General features: G+C 38.6%; 1 protein-coding gene across 2 annotated transcripts in view; it reads right to left on the bottom strand.

Annotated features, from left to right (window-relative positions):
* The window catches only part of ITGA8 (integrin subunit alpha 8), a 163,284-nt gene that overhangs the window by 3,734 nt on the left and 137,433 nt on the right, over positions 1-22,117 (bottom strand). For both annotated transcript variants that reach the window (XM_087420790.1, XM_004425338.3), the window contains exons 26-29: positions 18,047-18,175; positions 13,399-13,512; positions 8,898-8,999; positions 872-994 (exon numbers count right to left, since the gene is read on the bottom strand). In XM_087420790.1, the coding sequence (XP_087276916.1) occupies positions 872-994; positions 8,898-8,999; positions 13,399-13,512; positions 18,047-18,175 (468 nt within the window). The remainder of the gene's footprint in view (positions 1-871; positions 995-8,897; positions 9,000-13,398; positions 13,513-18,046; positions 18,176-22,117) is intronic.

Raw genomic sequence — 22,117 nt, 5'->3', positions numbered from 1 at the left:
GGGCTTAGGATGGCACAACACAGCTGATAATGATCAGGAAAACCATTATTTAACTCACAAAGCAAGGTTTTCTCAGTTTATTAAGCATGCTGTGCATTGTTTTAAAATAAAAATATGCTATGATTTTGGAGAACCATAACAATAGCGGTTAACTAAGATGTGACTGGATTAATTACTCTTATAGTCATGTAATTGTGACACTGTTTCTATTTTGGAACAGAAAGCTCTGTGAAATTTGGCAGTCATGTTGGTTTTGGGGCCAGAAATTAACCCCTATTGTAGACTTTTAGAAGAAACTTCAGTAACATACATGAAAGAGTAAGTTAAGGCTTCCTAATGAAGACAAACTAATTAGCAAGACTGAAAAACAAGTCCAAGAATATTATAACATGCTTGATCTAATTGATGGTGCAAGTAAAAAAAATCAGAATTGACCTATATTAATTGCATCTGTGTAATGTTTATAAAGAAAATTCTCAAAGGATTGATGATAGAACCATGTCAATAAAAAGCTTAAGATCTTGGTTAATTAAACGAGAAAAAGAAGCTTTCATAATAACATTATCACTCCAAGCACACTGGAAAGATCACAGGTCTTAGTTAATAAAGTCTAAGTCTCTCTATATTTATTTACAAGAAATCTCAAGATGAAAGCAACATTAAACACCCTCAGTCTTCTTAAATGTCAGCTACACAAGCATATTAAGTTTGCCAAAGCAAACAGGACATAATTTTCCCTTTATGTCCTTTAGACTGTTAAAAATGCTGAAATCACGCCTCTAGCATTGTCTTTTTAAATCCGTAGGTATATCCTTCTAAATTCCCTCAGCAGCCTCTCCACTCAAAAGAAAAAGAAAATAAATAAACTTACCTTCCATAAAGCTAAAGTCAAAATGGCCAAAACCAACAATCCAAGAAGTATTGCTAGTATTATTACCCATAATGGGATGGAGAAGGAAACATTTGGGGTTGCCCAAATAACTGATGTCTTAATCTGAAATGAAAAAGAAAGCAAATGAACTCTACTTTGAAAACTATTTGGTGAAATAAAGCAGTAATTACCAATATAATATTGGGGATACTTCTGAAAGGATCCATATAATAACTGAAGTCATCCTAGGGGAGACTGGAGGGCATACAGCACTTGAACATGGAGTCTTAAAAAGTAGCATATTCCCAGGTCTCTCAGGTTGAAAGCCTAAGTCAAACAGACTTGTAACAGCACAGAAACCCTAGACTAGAATTGAGGTGGACCAGGAACCAACAAGTTGGAAATGAATGACCTTAAATTGGGCTGGACATTTTATGGCAACAATACCTAAAAATAGACCCTAGAAAAGGCCAAGTCTGTCCACACATGTTTCTCTATAGAACTGAACTAACCTCACTGAGAGGTGAGCTTCTGAACAACATTGGAGTGTTGGATGTGTAAGAAGGTTAGAATCACCTAATCAATCATACAGATGAGAAAACTGAGTTCCAGAGTGGTTAAGCAATTCATACAACTAATTAGCGTCACCACCTCTTTATCCCTAGGTTCTGTGCTCCATCAATGAAGGACAGCCCAGAGAGTGAGGCCAACCATCTTGCATTTTACGGGAAGTAACAGCAGGGAGCCAAGTGAATGCTAATTGTCCTGATGCTGCCTTCAATCCTAAATCCAATTTTCAGTTGCTCCTGGAACTCATTTCACTCCCCACTGTTGCAAGGGAACTTGAAGGAGCATGAGACCTTCTCCGCAGGACTGCATGCTCAGTGTCTATGAACCACCCCTGCCCCCCATGTGGGCAGAAGAAGCATTCCTATTGCCCATGTGCTGAGGGCCTGTGCCTCTGGAGACCCAGAGAGCAAAGAAGCTGCAGACCCCCAAACCAAACCAAGCAGAAACAAGGAAAGAGACACAAAAATATTCTTGGATCCAAAATGGTATTCACCAAGGCAGGCCTATCTGGGTTTAGAGAGAAGTAAGCATTCCCTCAGCTAAACTGGTCCAAGCTGCCTCGTTTTAAGTACATTTGCTGGAAAGATCATGAATCCAATCCTGACAACGTTCAAGGACCCTAGGCCACCATCCTATAATCCACCAGTCGGGAGAGGATGAACTCATGATGAAGGTTGGTGGCTCTGGAACTTTCCACGGCCGTAAACACAGGTGTTTTCATAGCCTGCAACCCCACAGTATTGGGCCCCGACCATGTTCACTTCTTTGCTTCTGCCTTCTTAACCAGATTTAAGCATCCTGCCTATACTCTTCTCAGTTTGTCAGGGTTTTTATTGCTCTCTCCTCTTGTTTCACTTCTCCTATGCAGTGGACATACTGTGACTTAATTCACTTGCTTCTCTGGCCTCAAATATCATTTATATCCAGACTAATATTGAGACTGCTAGTCATTCCACACGGGTAACAGTGCCAGGGACTTGATTCATGCTCTTGATGAGAAAAAGGCTGACCATAACCTACTCGCCATTATACTTTCTTCCTCTGCCTGTTAACTTTCTTTGCCAGCTTTGTCCCTATCTCATGGGACACATCAGTAGGAAGTGCCACATTTCCTAACCACGGTGGGATTATACTCACCCTGCTTGCCACAGTTTAAGGACAGGACACATGGTACATATACTGAAGAAATGCATTGCAAGGACTCAAAGCTGTCACAATGCCACCGGGATTCTGCAGCTAAGTAATTTATTCTAAAACGATCCTTTGCTTGTATACGGCTACATGAGCAAGTCAGGGACTAGATCACTTCTCGATCACTTCTCTGTATGTCCCTTTCCTTTAGTGAGTTACATCTGATAACATGTCTGAAATCAAGGCTCAATCCTAACATCTTAAGGTGCTCAGAGAAAGGGCATGAAGTGGTATTTTAAAATGACCCTGATGTTATCGGAAGCAGACTGACACAGTTTTCGTAAGGAGAATTTCAGAATTTTGGAACTACAAGGGACAGCAGTGATCATGCATTCACGGGCTAGTTACAATGACCCAGGAGAGAGAAATCTGGAGCCATGAACAATTCAGAGGTTTCTTATAAATGTTTCTTCCCCCTAAGTTCTAAGTCTACTGAGGAAATAGCATAGTTTCAGTCTATGTTTTGTGCATATATTAGAGATCACCACAATTTATTAATAGGTAATTTACGGATGCTTCTCAATCTTCTGATTTACCTAATTAATTCTTAAGTCACCTCTGCTGTTTCATGTTAAACATAGGAAGCAGTCCTAGTTTTATAAGTTAAAAAAAAAAGGGTAAAGGAGCTGAAATAAGGGCCATAGGCTGTTCAAATTTTTAGTTTAATAAAAAGGAATGGAATGGGAGAATACCCACTGAGCACTTTGCTGGGTCCCTTCGTCACTTGGCTATTGCAGGTTTTTGTGAATTATCTCTAAAACTGGCCTATCTGTAAAAACAAGCAGGGGAGGTCACTAACAAACACCTAATAATGATATCTGAAGGGTTTTTTTTGCAGCAGTGATGGAAAAGTACAAATAAAACATTAAATTGACTGTGATATGCTTATTAGGTTCCCGTGAAGCAGGAAACAGCTTTATAGATATGGCTGCAAAATCTACTGGCTTTTCACTTACATGTGCTTTTGAAGATTCGGACAGCAGTCTTACAACAATCTAGGAGTAGATGATCACGACTGTCCTTTTCAGTCCCCCAAATTCTGAAATTCTCATGCTCGAAACTGCGGTCAGTCTGCTTCCAGTAACATTACGTTCATTTAAAAAATACCACTTCATACTCTTTCTCTAAGTACTGTAAAGTGTTAGATTATGCATGTCATCTACATTTCCTATATGTCATCATATGTAATTAACTAAGAGGAAGGGAGATAAATAGTTTTAAAGGAAGGCAAACTCAAGAGTGACTTTCCCCTACGCCTGCATTCTGCAATCCTTGCCTGCTGCCTTTAAGACATCCATGTGGCACTAAGGCTGCCTAATCTTCTCAATCTAAAATGGGTGCTGCTGCAGAGACTTTCCTTCGCTCTTGGTGTTTTCCTAAACTTATCCAGGCTTTTCACTGCGTAGTCAAGAAGTCACTACACTAAGGATAGAGGAAATATAGAAAACCAACAATAACGACCCAAGCATGTCTTCAGATTTTCAGTGCAGAGGAGCTAGATGGATATTGCTGGAAAGAAGTGGTAAAGAGTCAAATGTAACACATCATTGGAAGAGGGATACATGTCTTGGAAAAAAAGGTCTTTCTGAGAACACATTGACCAGGGAGTCACGTGACATATTCACGTCTGGAAATGGCAATGGGGCATTTCCTCTGCAGGTGGAAACAGGTAAAGCAAAGCTTTTCCTGACACTTGATGCTCTACATAAATAAACTAGAAACTTGAACTGCATAGCCAAGCTTAAAAGGAAAAGATTTAATTGATCATTTTTATGGGACTGAAGTTTATTTAAATTTGTATTAGTGCTGTGGAAATTGCAGAATCGTTTTGGGAAAAGTTGGCCAAGAAATAAAATGTTGAAAAATCCCAAAACTTTGCTCTTCCTAATGTTTATATTTGTCTTGCAGCTCATTTTGACAAGCCCACAAGAAGCTTAGATTATCCACTGGATAACAAATAATGAGAAAATAGGTCTTCAATTTTAGAGTTTCTAATGACTAAACATTGATTCATAGTAAAAATTTCTCATTCATTTCAAATGAGATTTATTAAAGACTTCATGTTCCTTGAAGCTCTGTAGATAATATCATCAGCTGCAAGCTGGAACCCTTCTATAATCCTGCTCTAGGCCAGTGCTGTCCAACAGAAATATAATGCAAGCCACGCGTGTAATTTAAAATTTTATAGTAGCCACATTAACAAGGAGTAAAAAGAAACATGGGCCATTCATTTTAATAGTATATTTTATTTAACCCTAAATATCCAACTATTGTCATTTCAACATGCAATTGAGATAAAAGTATTCATAAGATATTTCACATTCTTTTTTTATTTTTACTAAGTCTCCAAAATCCAGTGTGTATTTTACCCTTGCAGCACGTGACAAATGCTAGATTTTTAATGGTTAAAGTGAAACGTAGTCTTATCAAAGCTATGTTTAATGGAAAAAATATTTTATACGTCTACAGTCTTAAGTTTACATTTAGATGAGTTAAGATGAAATACAATGACTAGTCCAGTTCTTTGTCAGGCACTCGCTATCCACATGTGGCGAGTAGCCACCATATTGGACTGCACTAGCCACATGTCAGGCACTCGCGATCCACATGTGGCGAGGAGCCACCATATTGGACTGCACAGCTCCAGAATATTTTGTATAACCTCATACAATGTTGTGATAGCCAAATTATTCAAGTCCCTCTTCATAAGAGTCCTTCATCAAGGTGGGCAAGACGGAAGATGGGGTATATTTTGGACTAAAGGATTAATTTAAGAACACGGGCTTGTGATTACATATTTGAACTGCTTTAAGAAAGAAGGGTAATGTTGACTAACAGAAGTACTTAAAATTTAGGGAGAAAAATTCAATCACGTGCCAACTAATCAACAAACCATTTTAATTCATTTTTGTGTATCAAGATCCTGTAGCTATTTAAAGAAATAGTATAAAATTTAAACAATTCACTTAATTAACTGCAATTTTGGGATGTCGGATCCATAAATTGTAAGCAGTTTATATTTTCTTAAAGTGATGCTAAGTGGGAAACATTTAATCTTACCTTCATTATGTCATAAATCTTGTTGTTCTTTATTAGGGTTGAAAGACCATAAATAAGTCTTTAATACGCCTACGTTTTATCATTGACATTTATGATATGTTTTTGTATATTTTGACAAAATACCAAGGTAGAATGAAAAAGCTCCCTTGTATTTGCAACTAATATATTTGTAATTAATGTTGACATCCGTATTTATGTATCAAAAAATCTTGTGTAAACATACTTCAGTGAGGTCACAAGAATGTTTTAAATAAATGTACCAAGACAGTCTACCTACAGTGCCGTTTAAAACTAAACAATAACATAAAGTGGACTAGCTGAACACACATGTTAACAACATTTAAATAGCTCCTATGAGATAAGTAATCCCTATCACGAGTTTGAACTCGAAACAATTGTTTAATATGAGAATTCCATTTTAAGGTCCTGAAGTTTTACTAACAATTTTGAAAATCAAATGGATTCACAGTTTATGTATGCATTTTAAATAAGAATTTTCATTAAATATTTTATAATAACTACCTTTGGAGTTATACTAGACAATAATATTCTCTTCCAGATGTAAATAAAGGAATTCCGTTTTAGTTGCATGACACGCAAATGCCAAAGTTCATTGGTAAGCAAAAAACAGTGTTCAAATCACTGAATAATTTTTTTTTCTGCTGCACTATAACGATTCCGTGTTCAGCTGTATCCCTTTGCATTGTGCAACCTTATCCTCATCTCTGAACATGACAAGTGTCATGTCGCATGAGAAGTTCATTTGTTACAGACGTAGACCCTATGCAAGTAGCAGTTGGGAATTGCTATTTTCTTCAATATGTAACGCTTATGTAGGGCTCAAGAAATGGTTGAATTATGACAATGTTGAAAAGAGAGCACAAATAAACTAGACATCCCACACAAGGACCTAGGAAGACAAGCAAATATTATTGAGCCTCATTACAAAAGAAGGAACGGAGAGACTTTCCCCAGTGGCGGAGTATAAATTGGAACTTTGATGAGTCACAAACTACCTATTCCAACGGATTCTACCACCTTAAAGCAATTCCCTTCTGCTGGGCTCTTTTCAAGATAAGAATGACAAGACCTTTGAGAAGAACTCGCTATAAAAAATGTCTGCCAGCTCCAAGTACAGTTCTTCAAAAGCAAGCCACAGAAAAATTGTTGCCCTGTAGTGCATAGCTAACTTCCTACTGGCAAGATCTTCTTCAGTTAGGTAATATTGGGAGACCTGAAAACACCTGCATTCCTAAACATTTTTCCAATAACATTTCCAGAAATAGTGTGGTAAATCATCTACATCAGGTAACAAGACTTTAAAAAAAAAATGCAATAACAAGGGTGGCGGGGATGGGGGAAACATACATTGATGATTTTGTGGATCTTTTGAGTTGAGTGGAGAACAGCAGGCTGTCACCTGTGGCCAGCACAGAAAGACGCAATACAGTTGATGGGATCGACTGTAACATATGTTTCTGTTATGGAACATATGCTCAGAGAAAACAAAAGGGCCCAGATTTATCTCCCTTAGAGCCACAACCCTTTGAACCTCTTTGGAGGAACATTCTATATTAAAAACCCAAAGCCTCTGTTTTCTAAGAGGAACATAAATCCAAACGACAGCAGACATCTTGTGAGAGAGAGAAGAAAGCTGAAAGAAGAAAGATGTGGCAGTGCTTGCTTTAGAAGGCCACCAAAGTTCACTGAAATATTTTGACTGTGCAAATCTATCCACATTTTCGATTTGGGCTCACTTGACCTAGCCAGGGAAGGTGAGACATTTTGGGAGGGTTACTATTACTGAGACTTGAGATTTACCTTGGTCCAGGTACAATGCTAGGGCTTTATATACATAATTTTATTAATCTTCTTAATAATCCTTTCAGGTGAATATGCTTAACAGCCTCAGCAAAGTAGAGCGAGCTCCTGAAGGTATCCTAATTACAGCAGGGTGGAGCCAGGAGGAAGCCCAGGAGAATCTGTTTCGAAAGCTGTGGGTTTTCCTCTGTGCTGCCTGCCTGTGTGAGGTTCTCAATCCTAGTTTCACTGCAGAATTGTCACTTACAACACAGAGCCAGGGCCCCACGCCAGACACACTCAATCCTGATATTCGGTGTGAGGTCTTAGCATGTATGCATCTTTAAAGTCACATGAGTGATGATTTTTCGCATTCTCAAGGTTGAAAATCACAAATCAATAGATTAATTTAATTTAAATCACTAAAAGTAGATTAGATTAGAAAGACTAAATATTACAATTATATTTTAAGACTTAGGCTGATAAGAAATGACAATAATATCAACTTATATACCATCCAAAGCAGTGCTTCTCAAACTTGACTGTCCACATCATGCCTCAATGATTTTGATTAAACACAGATTCTGAGTCAGCAGGACTGGAGTGGGGCCTGTTTTTGAATTTCTAGCAATTTCTTAGGTGATGCTGATGCTGCTGGTCTGCAAACCCCACTATGAGTAACAAGGATCTGGGGACCAGAGTTCAAGCGTGGGTTGTAAATATCAATGGAATGACCAAGAGATGAAGGGGTAAACCTTAATACTGTTTCCCAGACTCCTGGCTGCTGTGATCACTTTCACTGGAAAGATGGAGTTTTGGTGATTGTGCCAGCTCTTCCCCTCTCATCCATTCTCCCCTCTGCTCTGCGTGGCCTTGCCAGGTTGCTGAGGATGTCAGCAGTTGTGCTGTGACAGATACTTGGGTGTCACTAATGTGTAATAGCTTCAATTTTTTAAAATAACATTTCAATCAAATGAAGCTCATGTGTACAGGAAAGACAACTGTACGTGTTCACGCAACTGGTCTATGGCAGCTGTTGCTAAGGAAGAGAATCCGCCCTCCCTACATCACTCATTGAACTGCGTTTAAAATTAAACCATCAGTACAATTTCGTTATAACGATCATCGCTATCTGGACTTCTTTCCAACAAAATGCCTTGATTAAAAAATGGTATTAGTCCTACCTTGTGATTTTTTTGGTAGAAATTTATGTTGAAAGTTTAAGAATCTGATCAAATGACACTAAGAAATTTCCAGACTGAAATAAGAAAATTGTGATGTAGAGAGGAAAACTTTTCTCAAGTCAATGTAATAAGCACGTAAGCCTAGCACAAACTGAACAGTGATTTAAAATATAATTATTTCAATGAAATTATTTGTGCCTATATATTTTTAGGATACTCACCACTATGCTTCCTTCTGGGAGTTTTGCTGGCTGATCTTTATAAGGCATCTTCCTAACTTCAAAGGACACCAGGGATGCAAGAGAATAGGGATCATTTTTTCTCTGAAATTAAAAATATTTATTCAAATATACTCCATGTCAAGCTTTTGAAAGTTATACTGGCAGCTATCCAATTGTTTTCAGTGTTTATGTCTTCCCCAGCGCCTAGAACAGCAAGCACGGGAGGGCTTCATCAATCCTGGTTGACCAACCACACGAATGGACAGTGAATGAAGACATTAGATGTTCCGGTTACTCCACGACCCGCCCCATCAACATCCACCCATTTGGTAGCACCTTATAAAAGGTGTAATTCTTTCGATTATTGAATTGGACTCCCTCCCCCATTAACTAGATTAGGAAGTTCAGGAAGTTGCAAGAGAAGGTAGTGATATTAAGTGAGAGCTGCAGTTCATGATAACAGGCTACCGACATGCTCTCACCTCCGCTATCTAATTCAGCGATGGAATTGCCAGTCTGGTGCTTGAACAAATTCAGTGGTAGGCAAATAGCCTGTCAACAATACAACTCATAGATGGATCTGTTCTTTATTTTAAATGATTCTCCAAAACCAAGGTTTCTTCCACCCTTTTTCATTTTTTCTAAGATGCTCTGGAGCTCCAAGGAGTGGGAAATATGAGCTATTATGCTCTGATCGGCTGGGTGGGCACCAAAGACACACTAGTCCTGTTGTTGTAGGTCAAATGCATGACACAGGTAAGTATTTTGCTCGTGAAAAACAATTAAGAGCAGAGTCATATTATTGATTCCAGGTTCAAAGTTAAAGGCTTTCAGAAGTGCTCTTTACATCATGACTATATTATTCTTACATTAAAAAAAAATCTCCTCTTCCATATAGCAATCTACTCATGTAATAGCAATCACTGCCATACTGTAGGCAATTTAGGATTGAAAAAGCAGCTGGAGTTAATATCCCTCGACAACATCTTGGACCTTCAAACTGCCCCCATTAGCTATTAATCCTCAGAAAATGCCCAATTCCTCTGTCATGGCCACATCATTTAAACCATGGTATGCAGCCCACCGGCTGCCTCCATTAGGTACTTTTGCACAATGATTTGCTTATGGTCATCGTACTAATAAAAGTTACAGAGCTGGTAACGGATGGCATGGAGAGCGAGACTTTTGAGTTGGTTAAATAATCATTGTGGCTGGTGACATCATGAGCTCTCTTACTCTCACTTCCCACTGCTTGATTCTTTATCAAGAGTTACTGTGAACCATATATCCACTTTATATAGCCCATGTTTAAATACTGAACATTAACCAGAAACAAAGCATTGTGAGATGACAAGACTTAATCAGTGACTGTAAAACTGTAAGTGGTAAAGGAGGTTGCTGTTTCAAGCAAGAATCACAAACCGGGGGTCATTTAGGATTAATCTAAATAAAATCTTTTTATGATCAGTTTGCACGTTCACCATGTGGCCAGAAACAAACATAATGCAGCAAATCATGTCAACCAAGAATTGTAAACTTTCTAGCCTGGATTAGGAAGGCAGACAATGTTTGCCTCCTTCTGGGTTGCGTGACAAAACTGTTCAAGACCTCCAATATATAGTATATGCTTTGAGAGAGTTTGCAATAATGCACTCCTCTTTGGCAGTCAGCTTTCAAGACTGGAATAAGCAGAAACTGTGGATGTACAGAAATCTGGGCTATGGCTATGGGCGAGCATGCAGTGACTTGAGCCATTCTATTCTGTATCTTTGGAAGTGACACGTTGCTCTGGTAGGACTTCAGAATGTCCGTGCAGATTGTTCTGGTCTGACGCTACTTGTGCTAAATATTTATTGTTTGCAAAGACCCTCAATTGCTACTGACTTCTTCCAGACTCACTGTCTTCTTTATAAGGAAAACAAAGATGTAATTTTCACTCTAGGGGCCTTCTACTGGAATATAATGTTACGCCTAGAGCTGACACACGCCATATGAACTAATCATTTTTCCCTTGACTGTAGCGTTGTAATGATTTTAGTCCTGCTTTACCAAAAAGTTGTTCTCCCTCATTTCAGTAGGATGTGATACCCAAAGTAATAGGAGGAATGTATGGTTGTCATTTAGACCGTGTGGACTTCGGAATTTAGTAAGACTCCTATCCCTAACTCTTAGATAAGAAATAACAGCCAAAAAGCAGAGTGACCTTGAGCAAATTGATGGAGTGCAAGTGGTCCCTGAAGTGGTGCCTGCCTCATAGTTGGCACTCCATAAATATTTGTTGAGTGAATGAATAAATAATGGTTTAACTTAAAAAAAAAAAGTCAAATAAATTGTGCACTGCACTTCTCCTTAGGTCACTGGTTGAAAGTTGAGGGGACATTGATTTTGCTCCCAGGGGACACTGGCAATGTCTGAAGACATTTTTGGTTGTCACAACTGGAGGGGGGTTGCTACTGGCATCCAGTGCAGAGGACAGGGATGATGCTAAACATCCCATAATGCACAGGACAGCCCCCATAACGGAATTATCTGATCCAAAATATCAATAGCACTGAGGTTGAAGAAACTCTGCCTTAGGTTCAAAAAAAAAAAAAAATAGAATAAGGCTTCACAATAACCTTTTTAAAAATAAATTTAATTTTCCTCCTATTTATTTTAGAAACAAAATTAAATAAGATTTATGAGACTACAGAAGTATTTTGAATCAGAAAACATGGACATCTAGAGATGCAAAATTCTATAGTTATTAGCTAGACTCAAAAGGATTTTACCATTTGATTTTCTACGGCACAAGGAACCAAATGAATTTTTTTAGCAGTTAAAATAAGAGCACAAATGTAGAGACTTGTAGGAGTTTAATTTAGTTTTTTTTTCCCTAAATTCTTCTAAAACAACAAAGTCACAACACAGTAGTATCATTTAAGTAGTAAATAGCTCTTTCCAAATGCAAAAATTAATCTGCTTAATATAAAAGAGATTTAAAGCCTTTAAAATACACACAATTGAAGGAATTGTCTACGGCACTGTAGGATGCCAAAGTGCAGACAAGCCAGAGCAGAGAGGAATCTACACATCACACGTACCTGGAAGTTCACTGAGATGCCATCCTGGCTGGAGCTCAGGCTGTGGGATCACCAGACAAGAGGAACTTTCTAGGACAATCTCCCTTTTCCCTTCTAAATTGATTTCTATTTTTACTTTTCTGGGCATATGGCTTGAACTGCGTTCTTGTGCTCACCATCACTTCATTAACTAATATTTACTGAGGAAATACTATTCTATAGCAGTGAGCAAAACAGATTTGTTTGAATCTAAGTTACTGTCTGCAAGTCTTAGGGACTTGGGATATTTAAATTGTCTTCACCTAAAATACAGTATATATATAAATATATACCATATATATATTATATATGGTACATTATATACCTCTATATTATATATACCCATACCAGTACATACAATGGACTATTATTCAACCACAAAAAAGAAAGAAATCCTGCCTCTTGTGACAACATCGATGGACCTTGAGGGCATTATGCTAAGTGAAAGAAATCAGACAGAGAAAGACAAATACTATATGAACTCACTTATACGTGGAATCCAAAAAAGCCGAACTCATAGAGAATCGAATGATGGTTGCCAGGGGCTCGAGGATGAGGGAAATAGGGAGATGTTGGTCAAAAGGTGCAAACTTTCAGCTATAGGATAAATGAATTCTGGGGATATAATGTACAGCATGGTGATTACAGTTAACAATACTGTGTTAGATACTTGAAAGTTGTTAAGAGAGTAGCTCTTAAAAGTTATCACCACACCAAGACAAAAAAGTAATACGTGAGGGGATGGAGGTGTTAGCTAACCTTATTGTGGTAATCATTTTGCAATATATACGTGTATCAAAACATCCCATTATATACCTTAAACTTACATGTGTTATATGTCAATAATATCTCAGAAAAGCTGGGAAGAAAAACTGTCTTCACCTGATGGGAAAGATGACCTGCTAATCTTGGCTTAACTCCACAGAAATTTCTTTTAAAAAATTTTTTAAAAACTCAAAAACTAAAAAAATTTTAATTTTAATTTTCTTTTGTTTTTTTGGTGAGGAAGTTTGGCCTTGAGCTAATATCTGTTGCCAATCTTCCTCCTTTTGCTCGAGGAAGATTGTCCCTGAGCTAGCATCTGTGCCAATTTTCCTCTATTTTTTGTATGTGGGACACTGCCACAGCATGGCTTGATGAGTAGTGTGTAAGTCTGCGCCTGGGATCCGAACTTGCAAACCTTGGGCCACTGAAGCAGAACGTGCAAAATTAACCACTACGCCACCAGGCCAGCCCCTTAAAATATTTTTAAATATTAAAAAATTAAATATAAAACATTTAAAAATAAAAAATAGAAAATTGTTAAAAATTTAAAAATCATTTGCAAAAAAAAAAAAGCGAAAAATCTTGCTGCTGAACTTGTGAGGAGAGGTGTGTATGTGCGTCCGTGTTTTTATTACCTGGAGAAATGTCTTGGCCCATAACCGTGACCTGACCTTCAGGACTACACTTTCTCCTCCTTCCAGTCGTCCCACCACACAGGAGATTTGTAGGCACTCGATATTTGTACAATTCTGCAAAAAACAACAGCAGCGGTGGCAAACCAATGTCTTTAAAGTGTCGTCGAGAATCAACATTGAAGTCAGTTTATTTATATTTCCTCAGAAGTCATTGCCTAATCCATAAATTATTAATTTAAATAAAGAACAAATACATTGAAACAACCAAGAAAAAACACAGTTTGTTAAGTAATGATGCATCAACTTTAGCAGTAATGTGGAGATAAAATGGAACATAAAATACAACATAAAATTTCAGCTCTTTTGTAAGGACTTAATCTTCTGGCAGCAGCGATCCAATTATTCTGTTTCATTTTCTCAGAACTTGGGAAGATATTTCCTGTAACCTAACCCTGGACTAAGCACGTCCTGAAACGGCTTCGGAGGAAGGTCCCTGAGTCTATGTTATCTCAAAGACCCAATGTAATTAACCCATTCACAAGCATTTGTTCCATAACATTCTTCTCTCTGTCTATATTACCTCCTGGTTATAAAGCAAGGTTTTCTGTAAGTTCCATCCATGAAGCTGTTTTTAAACTAGTTCCTGGCGTTGCTCAACTTACAATGGGTAATTCTTTTTTTTTTTTGTGAGGAAGATTGGTCCTGAGCTAACATCTGCCTATCCTCCTCCTTTTGCTGAGGAAGACTGGCCCTGGGCTAACATCCATACCCATCTTCCTCTATTTTATATGGGACGCCGCCACAGCATGGCCTGACAAGCGGTGCATTGGTGTGCGCCTGGGATCCGAACCGGCAAACCCCGGGCTGCCGCAGCAGAGCGCACACACCCAACTGCTTGCGCCACCGGGCCGGCCCCACAATGGGTAATTTTTAATATTTGAAATGCATGTTCCTGGAAAGTATTCATTATGACGACATTCTCTCTATCAAATGGTATTTTCTGATTGGATCCCAGTAGGAAACAAATGGACACCTCACATCCATTTTCTGTGTGCCCACGTCTAGGATAATATTTTTCGAATTGTACTCCCTCACTGATTTGAATTTACCTTGTGGGCTATGCTTTATTCATTTTTTATATCTCAAGCACTGGGCACTGGCCTATGGATGTTCAATAAAAATCAGTTTATTAGATATTATGTGCAGTGGTTGACTGAGGCATTTTTCTTTAATGAAGCTGATAAACTACAGTAACCTGAGGAACATATTACCATGAAAACCCTTTTCAGAACCTTGGAATTCTCCAAAATCAGCACAATCAGTAACGTGTATCTGATAAATTCCAGTAAGGCCAGATTTCTATATGAGGTTTCCAAATACAGACGGTGGGCTGCTCTCGTTCTACTAGAGTTGGGCACTGAGGTGTTTGGTGTTTTGTGCCTCCAGCAGGATCAGGAATTCTCAAAGTTCTGCAGTTTGTGTCACCTTTGAGGAATCTCATGTTTACCTACGCTCCATTATCGACAGGCTAGGTATTGCCAATCCCACCATCTGGAGGCAAAAGAGGAGAGTCAGAAAGAGGTGATTCTTGTAGACTCCCTGGAGATGGTGATCCCAGTTAGCTCTGTTGGAGGATCTTGGAGAAGGTGATGCTTAGGATGAATCTTGAAGGCTGAGAGAGAGTTACTTAGAAGGATGGAATATGGAAACATGGTTCTCTTGTACAAGACCAGTGCATGTTCAAGAAAGAGGAGAAAAGGGTATTTGGGGGTGAGGTGGACAGACGGAAATGAGAAACGACAGAGAGAAAGTCTAGGTGGTAAAGAATCTTCCTATTTGTGCCAAAGAGTTTAGATTTTATTCAGAAGGGGAGCCCGTGAAGCTTTTTAAGCCAGGGATATGATCAGGCTTGTATTTTAGGGGACAGGTGATATGTGAAGAAAGAATGGAGAGAGGAGAGTGTGAGGCAAGGAGGATGATAAGGGCTTTTTGCAAAATTCCAGGTGAGAAATGATAAGGTTCTGAACTGAGGCAGTGGGAACGGAGAGAGGAGGATGAATTTTAGAGAAGTTTAGAAAGTAGAATAGATACTTGGTGACTAATTGGAGATTGGGATGAAGGAGAGGGAAGGATGGAGGGAGCTCTTTTGGCTTAGACTTGGTGGATAGGTACTGACATTACTGAGACAGGGGATTCTAGAGAAGAAGCACATTTTGGGGGTCATGGAGACAGAGAGTTTTGGGCATGTTGGGACTGGGGTGTTACCAGACATCCAGATGAACGTACACATGAGTTCTTCAAGTCTACAGTGCAGTAAGGGAGGGCTAAGATGGCAGGAGGCACCTAGACATGACTGGAGTTATGATCATGGAAACAATTTCTCTGAAAGAGCAAAATCAATGAAAGGGAAGAGAAGGGGGTTGAGAATGGACTCCTGAGGTACAGGAGCATTGAAGGATGGGCAGAGGAGAAGTCCTTGAAAAACTCTAAGAAGTGGGCAGGACAAACGGTAGGAAGAGAACCAGGAGAGAAGATTCTAGGGGAAGCCAAGGGATGTGATGGTTTCAGGAAGTGGTCAATAGAATCAATTGCTGAAAAGGGTTAGAAAGATAAGGTTTCTGTAAGATGAGCAGTGAAAGGGATGAGAAGAAAGATGGGAGAGGAGGAGCTGAGGTGATAACTGCGAAGGTCACACTGACCTCAGATGAGAAGGGCAAGGATTTTCTTAGGTGGAGGAGAAATGATATTTCAGTGTTCCAGATACAGATTTTTCCTACGCAAATTGGAAATTATGATCCAACACAGGAAGCTGGCATTTTGCACTTTCAAATTCCTAATCAGAAATGGGAGTCAGTAAGTTGTTTTTAACTAAACAAAAACTGTAGGAGGTCTTATTTAGCTTTTGATTTTAGAATAAACTTTGCATAATCACTTTCTATCCAGAACTGTTTTGACTCGAGGACACAGGGAGGTGTAGGATTTGCAATTTTTGAACCAACAAGAGAGAAAGGGAATAAAACACGAGTTAACAAAATCAGATACGGAAATCAATGATTGCCTTACTCTCATTGCAAGTAATAAGTTTCTAGGATGTTCAGAAGTTAAAAATCATCATGCATTAAAAATTTTTAATGAGAGAGAATAGGAGGGAAAAAATCTGACCCTACAACAGAAGACCATATAATTTTCAAAAGAATTTTAGTTATTGATCTCCACTGCCTCAGTGTATACGAGGCATACGCCAAAGTGGAACTGAAAAACATATTCAAATATGGATTTTCCAAATTGTTTGGACATTCGTTTTCCAAAGGGCTTTCCCATTGATACTGCATATTAGAATTCTATAGATGTCAACCATTGTTTTCTTTTTCCAAAAAATTAATTAATTTATTAAAATTTTTTTATTGAGGTATAATTGACATACAACATTATATTAGTTTCGGGTGTATGACATGATTCGATATTTGTATACATTGTGATGAAATGATCACCACAATAAGTGCAGTTAATATCTGTCACCACACATAGCTACAATTTTTTTTTCTTGTGATGAGAACTTTTAAGATTTACTCACTTAGCAACTTTCACATATGCAATACGGTATTATTAACTATAGTCACCATGCTGTACACTAATTACATCCCCAGGACTTAAATCATTGTTTTCTGTCCTATTGTTCCTCTTCGAAGCTTTTTAAAAATGATAATATGCAGAATTGTATTAATTTATCCTAAACTCAGTAGCATATTGATTCCCTACTTTTACATTTTTAAAAACATTACAGTGTTATAAACATTTACAGGGACTTGAATCATAATCTGCCAACTACCATAGCTTTTTGCCATGTAATTTCAGGTACTTCTATAAGAGTAAACATTCCTCTCTTGATTTACGTTTAAATGATTAAGTTAGACTTGCTTGTTGTACTTTTCTGTCCATTTCCACATTCGAAATTTTTCATTACATTCAAGATGAAATCAATGAATGTCAAAGCACGTTTAAGACATACATTTTTAAAAAACCGTTTTTAAGTGTACAGCTCAGTGGCATTAACATTCACATTGGAATGAGTGGAAGAACTGAATGGAAAATGCTGACTCTTGAGTGCTGTCTATAGTTTTGCAAAGGGCTGACTAAGTTCAGGCTAGAGCCACCACCCCAGTGCGAAGACTCTGCAGAGGTTTTCGCCCAGGAAATGTGAAAACACCATTCTCGTCTCTTCTGGACAAACAGAGGACTGTGAGATGCAAGGAGAGGTGCACCCACCCGGGGACCCACTGTATGGGCAGAGCTTCTCCAGGCTCACTTCAAACTCTTACCAGCCCAATGTCTGGGGACCAGCTAACAATGAAGTCTTCACATTCTTGAAATGCATCAAAGGTCACATTTTATGTTTCCACCGTTATTTCTCTACTGTGGTCTGCATGGCAAGTTTAGAAGAGTGAAAATGTTATATTGCAAATACTCCTTAGCCCCCACAGAAACACGTTTTTTTATTTCTCACAATATGTACTGCCAAAAACTGTTAGGCGTATCTGACCATTGGAGGAGACAGAAAAACAATACTTGACGTTAAAACCATCTGTATTGGGGAATTCTGTCCAATGCCATCTTTTCTCTCAGTTCTGTGCACACTGAGATAACTCACCAGTATCTTTGCAGGGCTCTGTCTGTGGAGCTCTGGCACAGGCACGTCCCTCTTCCTGACAAGATGAGGGATGGTAGAGTTTCGCAAAAACGCGCTCAGCTCTGGGGTGTCTTCTGGGGGGGCGGCGGGCTGCAAACCGAAAGCAAGAGATACCACATCAACGACATTAACACTTGTGACCTTTTCATTAGCCTTGAACTCTAGGCGTTTTCTTTTTCTCAAGTGAATATGTTTCACATGAGAATTCAGACATGTTCTGATGTACCAGAACCATGTTCAACAGCAAATGAACCACCCTGACAGGGAGCAAGCCTTTCCATTCTCCAATGACAGGAATCCATGAAGCCTGGGAAACACAATCCTGGAAAGTTTATCTTGTAAGGATAAGATGTTAAGCAGAAGTGATTTCCCCATAAAGATGGAAAATGTGGAAGTGACTTTTCAAGCGTGAGTCATTATTTTCGGGTACTTTCCTCTCATTATATATTGGGGCTGGTTAAACCAAGGAACATGGTGTGTGGTGAGATTGATCCTGAGATGGCAGAAAAGTGAGGCACTGACCATGGGAAACAGCCTGATGTGGTCAAGGACCCGACTCCAGCATGTCTGACCCTACACTCCTGTAGCTCTAAGAAGCGCTCCCTCAGGAAAGAGCTGTGTTCTAAGGAAAACGACTTTTCCATGCATGCCGCATGAACTTTGTGTTGTAATGGAGCTTGTTTTCAGCTCTGAGTTTGTTTTGCAAGTGTTCTAGAACTTATGATTTTATCTCAGGCTCCATGCTGGTTACATCTGATCACTAAATAAATATTTTGAGAATTCCAATAGATCACCCATAATATCCCAGTAAAATTCTTTATTTTAGACTGCCTGACTATAGAACCTAATTTTCTGCTCCTCTGCCCCGCAAGCACATCTTTTACACAGTTTCTCTTTGCAGTCATAGAAGCAATAATAGTATGCTCATCTCTGTGGAATGATAAAAGATATTCTTACATTGTGGATGTAGGAGGCACCACAAAGATGAAGTGATAGTGCTCAGTATGTCCTAATAACCTAGAAAAATCTACTGGATAAACAGAAAGATAGAGTCCAGGCTTCTTTGTACGACAGGCATAGACATGTGTTCTCTATGTGCTGGCCTCTGCCTGCTTTTCCAGCCTCATTTCTCACCAAGAGCCCCTCGCATCCTGCTCTCTGGCATGCATAACCGCTCTCCACTCCTGACCTGCACCAGACTGATTCCCTGACCTGTTTGATGTTCCACATGATGTCTCTGTTCCCCATCAGCGCTTTCCAAGCTGTGCAGTCACTGCCCACTGACTAGTTTGAGTTGCCCAATGAGAAAATGTAAAATGAGAAGCATAGCGTCACATATAACATCCCAGGAAATGTCAGAAAACAAGGCAAGGAAGAAGATCCAGCGAGAAAAAGTAAGATGGCGGAAATCAGATGTAGGAGACAACCCAGGAAGTGTGATTCTAGAGAAGTCCAAGGAAAAGAAAGTTGTAAAAATAAGTGACTAAGAATGTTAAATCCTGCAGAGGAATAAAGAAAGGTGAGGACTAAAAGTGTTCACCGAATCTGTCACTTAAGAAATTATAGACATATGATCCAGCAATTCCATTTCTGGTTATCTATCAGAAGAAAACAAAACTAATTTAAAAAGATATCTGCACCTCCATGTTCATAGCAGCATTATTTACAGTAGCCAAGACATGGAAATAACATAAGTGTCCACTGACAGATGAATGGATAAGGAAGACATGGCATATATATACAATGGAATATTATTTAGCCATAAAAAGGAATCTTGCTATTTGCAACAACATGGATGGACCTTGAGGACATTATGCTAAGTGAAATAAGTTAGACAGAGAAAGACAAATACTATATGATCTTACTTATATGTGGAATCTAAAAAAAAAGCAAACCAAAATGAACTTACAGATACAGAGAACAGACTGGTGGTTGCCAGAAGTGGGGGTGGTTGCCAGAAGTGGGGGTGGGGGTGGGCAATACGGGTGAAGGTAGTCAAAAGGTACAACTTTCCAGTTATAAAACAAAGAAGTTCTGGGGATGTAATGTCCAGCCTGGTGACTAGAGTTAATAATACTTTATTATATATCTGAAAGTTGATAAGAGAGTAGATCTTAAAACTTCTCATCACAAGAAAAAAAATTTGTAACTATGTGAGGTTAAGGATGTTAACTAGACTTATTGTGATCATTTCACAATATATACAAATATCAAATCATTATGTTGTACACCTGAAACTAATATAATGTTATATGTCAATTATCTCTCAATAAAAAAAGAAAAAAAACATGGATGCTCTTTCTTGAAGAGGGGAGGGGATTGGTATGGGGGAAATTGAACTGCAGAAGCTAAAGTGAATGGGTTTGGACAAATGGATAATTAACTGAAAAAGTATAAAATTAAATCTTTATCTTGTTCTCATATTAACTAATTTCCAACGGCTCAGAGATGAGAGGCAGCCTTGTCTCCCGAATGAGAAAGCACTAAAACAAACAAATGCAAAATAAAACATGAATGTTATTAGCAGCTTTTTATAAGAGAGAAAAAAGATAGTACATAAAATTTCATGAGCATGTATAGCTTACCGCTTAAATAAATTATGACATTTATACAAAAGACTGCTGGACAGTTTTTAAAAATGATGATAAAGAGCTACATAGTAATTTAGAAAGATACACAATCTTAGTAAGTGGGAAAGGCCGATTACAAAATAGTATATTTAATAAGACTGTATTTTTTTAAAAATGGATGCATACTTACATTGTATAGCTAGAAATAGAAAAAAAATCTGGAAGAATAGTCATCTAAATGTTACCAGCGGTGGATTTTTGATGATATTAAGGAAGTTTTGCTAATTTCTTTTTAGGTATGGTAATGGTACTACGGATTTTTAAAGAGTACCCTTAATTATTGGCAATATACAGTGAAATGTTTATGAGTGAAATGGAAAAATAAGTGAGTGCATAAATAAATAGGAAATGTAACAGTAAATGGGTGGCGACATTATCAGAAATTTAAAATTTTCTTCCTTATGTTTTTACATATTGCCTGATATAGTCTTATGACGGACATTTAGTAGTTTTTAATATGAACTCCCCCCCCACCAAAACCATTTTATAATTATGCTAAAAGTAAAAGAGAAACAAGGAAGTAGGAATAGCAAGCACAGGGTGGCTGAAAATGGAAGTGAAAAGGGGGCCCATTCTTGGAAGAGGATGCAGAGCCAAGTTATTTGCTTATTGTTTGTGTTGAAGGTGGAGGAAATTGAAGTAAGTTTATAGGATCCAAGGAAGGAACTAGTAGAGAGGAAGAGGTTGAAGATTCAGGAAACGGGGGATACTTGATGTAGTCAAGGTAAATTTGGAGCTGGAACTAAGAACTGGCCTTCCTCTGAAGGTGGCGGAGAGGAGAGGAGGAGGAGGGAGGGACAATTAGAAGGTGTGTGTATTGGGGGGAGGATTTGGGATGGAGAAATGGATCATTTAAAGATTCTCTTGCTTTAAGGTCACTTGCCAATAATAATGCTAGCGAGACTGGATAGGAGGTAGAAGGAGAGTAGCAAAGGTTTAGAGAAGCCAGTGAGGAGGATGGCGGGAGAGATCATCAGATGGCAGACAGGACTTCTCCAGATGCTGGCTGCCAGTGAGCACTTCCCACCTTCAATCTGTAATGATGCCCTCAGGCTAAGGGATCAAGAAGCCAAAATATGGGACTGTGCACGGTCAAGATTGTCAGGGCAGGGACTGGAAAGGATTGAGGAGAAGGGAGGTTAAGTAAGGGAGCTTGTAAAAGAATGTTTCCAGCAACTTGAACTGCAGGCTTGGCAGGAAACAAAGTATGGCCAAAGGCAGTCTTGAGAGTGGGCTGGGTTAACTAACTCAGAGAAAGTCTTCATTTCAAGGAAGAAAAGGTCTAGTGGAGAAAGGAAGTGAGAAAAATATGAAACTAGGAGACTGAATTGGAGGCTTGGATGTTGAATTGAGTATTTCAGAGGCGGGGTAGCTAGTGTTCAAAGCACTGGGATGAAGAAGT

Source organism: Ceratotherium simum, chromosome 32 (genome assembly GCF_057802395.1).
Source record: "Ceratotherium simum simum isolate JZ-2026a chromosome 32, ASM5780239v1, whole genome shotgun sequence".
Lineage (NCBI taxonomy): Eukaryota > Metazoa > Chordata > Mammalia > Perissodactyla > Rhinocerotidae > Ceratotherium > Ceratotherium simum.
The sequence above is the reverse complement of the archived record's forward strand: the minus strand, read 5'-3'. Positions and strand labels throughout refer to the sequence as shown.